This window comes from Brachionichthys hirsutus, unplaced genomic scaffold (assembly GCF_040956055.1).
Source record: "Brachionichthys hirsutus isolate HB-005 unplaced genomic scaffold, CSIRO-AGI_Bhir_v1 contig_404, whole genome shotgun sequence".
In the NCBI taxonomy this organism is placed as follows: Eukaryota; Metazoa; Chordata; class Actinopteri; order Lophiiformes; family Brachionichthyidae; genus Brachionichthys; species Brachionichthys hirsutus.
Window position 1 is genome coordinate 5,878 of NW_027180901.1, and position 2,165 is coordinate 8,042.

Here is a 2,165-nt window from a genome sequence, read left to right on the forward strand (position 1 = left end):
CGTACTGAACAGAAAGTACTGTAACGACTGCTTCAAGGATGTTTTGCTCTATCTGTTGTCGTTAGCCTCTTTATTCTAATGAGGTTTCTCTTTTATTTGAGGACTGGTTTGTTTTCTTTGATGGGGGGTTGTGGAAGCAGCACTGTAAAGACCCGCTGAGACCCGCTGAGAGACTGACGTACCCCGGTGAGCGTATTGCGTCACTTCCTGTCCGCTTGTTACACCAATTTTTTGTTCTCTCTGCCACTTTTTCTGCTCTTTTCCCACTTAACTTTAATCACTACCTGTCCTACTTATTGTTAGCGGATTAACGCCGCCAATTTTCACAACTCTTTGGGGCGTTTCTCCTTTGGTTTGATAAGCTAACTATCGAATAGCTTTTAGCACCGCTAGCTAGCTAGCGATGGCTTCTCCCTCTGCCTCTCCGCTGTCCTGCTCAGTGTGTCAAATGTTTAGCTTCTCCTCTGCTTCCTTTACTGACAGCGAAACGTGTAAGAGGTGTAGTCTATTTGCTATGTTGGAGACGAGGCTAAATGATTTAGAGACCCGGTTCCGCACCATAGAAGCGAACCCAGTAGCTTCGATAGCTAGCCAGCCCTCCCTTAGCGGTGCGGACCGAGCCGCTAACCGTCTCCCGGCTGCTCCCGAGCAGCCGGGACACCAAGGCGGCTGGGTGACTGTTCGGAGGAAGCAGTCCGAAGCCCGCTACGGTTCACCACCGCCCCGTTCACGTTTCTAATAGATTTTCCCCGCTCAGCAACACACCTGCTGAGGACAGTACTCTGGTGATTGGTGACTCCATTCTCAGAAACGTGAAGCTAGCGACTCCAGCGGCCATAGTGAGGTGTATCCCGGGGGCCAGAGCGGGCGACATTGAATCAAATTTGAAGTTGCTGGCGAAAGCTAAACGTAAATACCGTAAGATTGTAATCCACGTCGGCACTAATGACGTCCGGCTACGCCAGTCGGAGGTCACTAAAATTAATATTGAGTCGGTGTGTAGCTTTGCTAGGACTATGTCGGACTCCGTAGTTTTTTCTGGCCCCCTCCCCAATCTGACGAGTGACGATATGTTTAGCCGCATGTCGTCATTCAACCGCTGGCTGTCTAGGTGGTGTCCGGAAAACAACGTGGGCTTCGTAAATAACTGGCAGACATTCTGGGGAGAACCTGGTCTTATTAGGAGAGACGGTGTCCATCCTACGTTTGGTGGCGCAGCTCTCATTTCTAGCAATCTGACCGAGTTTGTTAGACAACCAAAACCCTGACAATCCAGAGTCAGGACCAGGAGTCAGAGATGTAGTCCTACACCCATCTCTGAGCGTCCTCTGGATCAGTCACCCACCCAGAGCCCCATCCAGAACCCCATCCAGAACCCCATAGAGATGGTGTCTGTTCCCCGACCCCCTAAGGTTGTTAAATTGAACAGGAGACGTGTTACTCCTGGAAGCCTTATAAAAATAAAAACTGCTGCCACAGAAATTAATAATAGTAAAACCATTAAATGTGGACTTTTGAATATTTGCTCTTTGGCGTCAAAGGCATTTTTAATAAATGATCTGATCTCAGATCAGCATGTTGATATTTTCTCTTTGACTGAAACCTGGCTGGGTCCTGAAGATTATTTCAGTTTAAATGAAGCCACGCCTCAGAGTTATGTTAACTCTCACATTTCTGGAGACGCCGGCCGAGGAGGTGGAGTTGGAGCCATCTATAACTCTGAGCTCCAGATTAACACTAAACCTAAATTAAACTATACCTCCTTTGAGAGTCTTATTCTTAGTCTGTCACTCCCAACATGGAAATCAAGCCAGCCAGTCCTGATTGTTATAGTTTACCGCCCTCCAGGCCCATACTCTGATTTCATGTCAGAATTTTCAGAATTTTTAACAAGCTTAGTTCTGAAAGCAGAACAGATACTTGTTGTGGGAGATTTTAACATTCATGTAGATGTCAGTGACGACTGCCTTGCTACTGCCTTCCTCTCATTACTGGACTCAATTGGCTTCTCCCAGATAGTGAACGAACCCACCCACAGCTTTAACCATACCTTGGATCTGGTTCTCACGTATGGTATTGATATCGATCAATTAATTGTATTTCCACTGAACCCTTTTTTATCAGACCACAAGTTCATCACTTTTACGTTTGTATTATTGGACTAC

At 46.8% G+C, this 2,165-nt stretch overlaps 1 protein-coding gene across 1 annotated transcript; it reads left to right on the top strand.

Annotated features, from left to right (window-relative positions):
- Positions 1–403: 403 nt before the first annotated feature.
- On the top strand, positions 404–1,268 carry LOC137916877 (uncharacterized). The gene is given in 2 exon segments (XM_068759841.1): positions 404–690; positions 692–1,268. Coding segments are annotated over 2 exon segments (864 nt in total).
- The last annotated feature ends 897 nt before the right edge of the window (positions 1,269–2,165 follow it).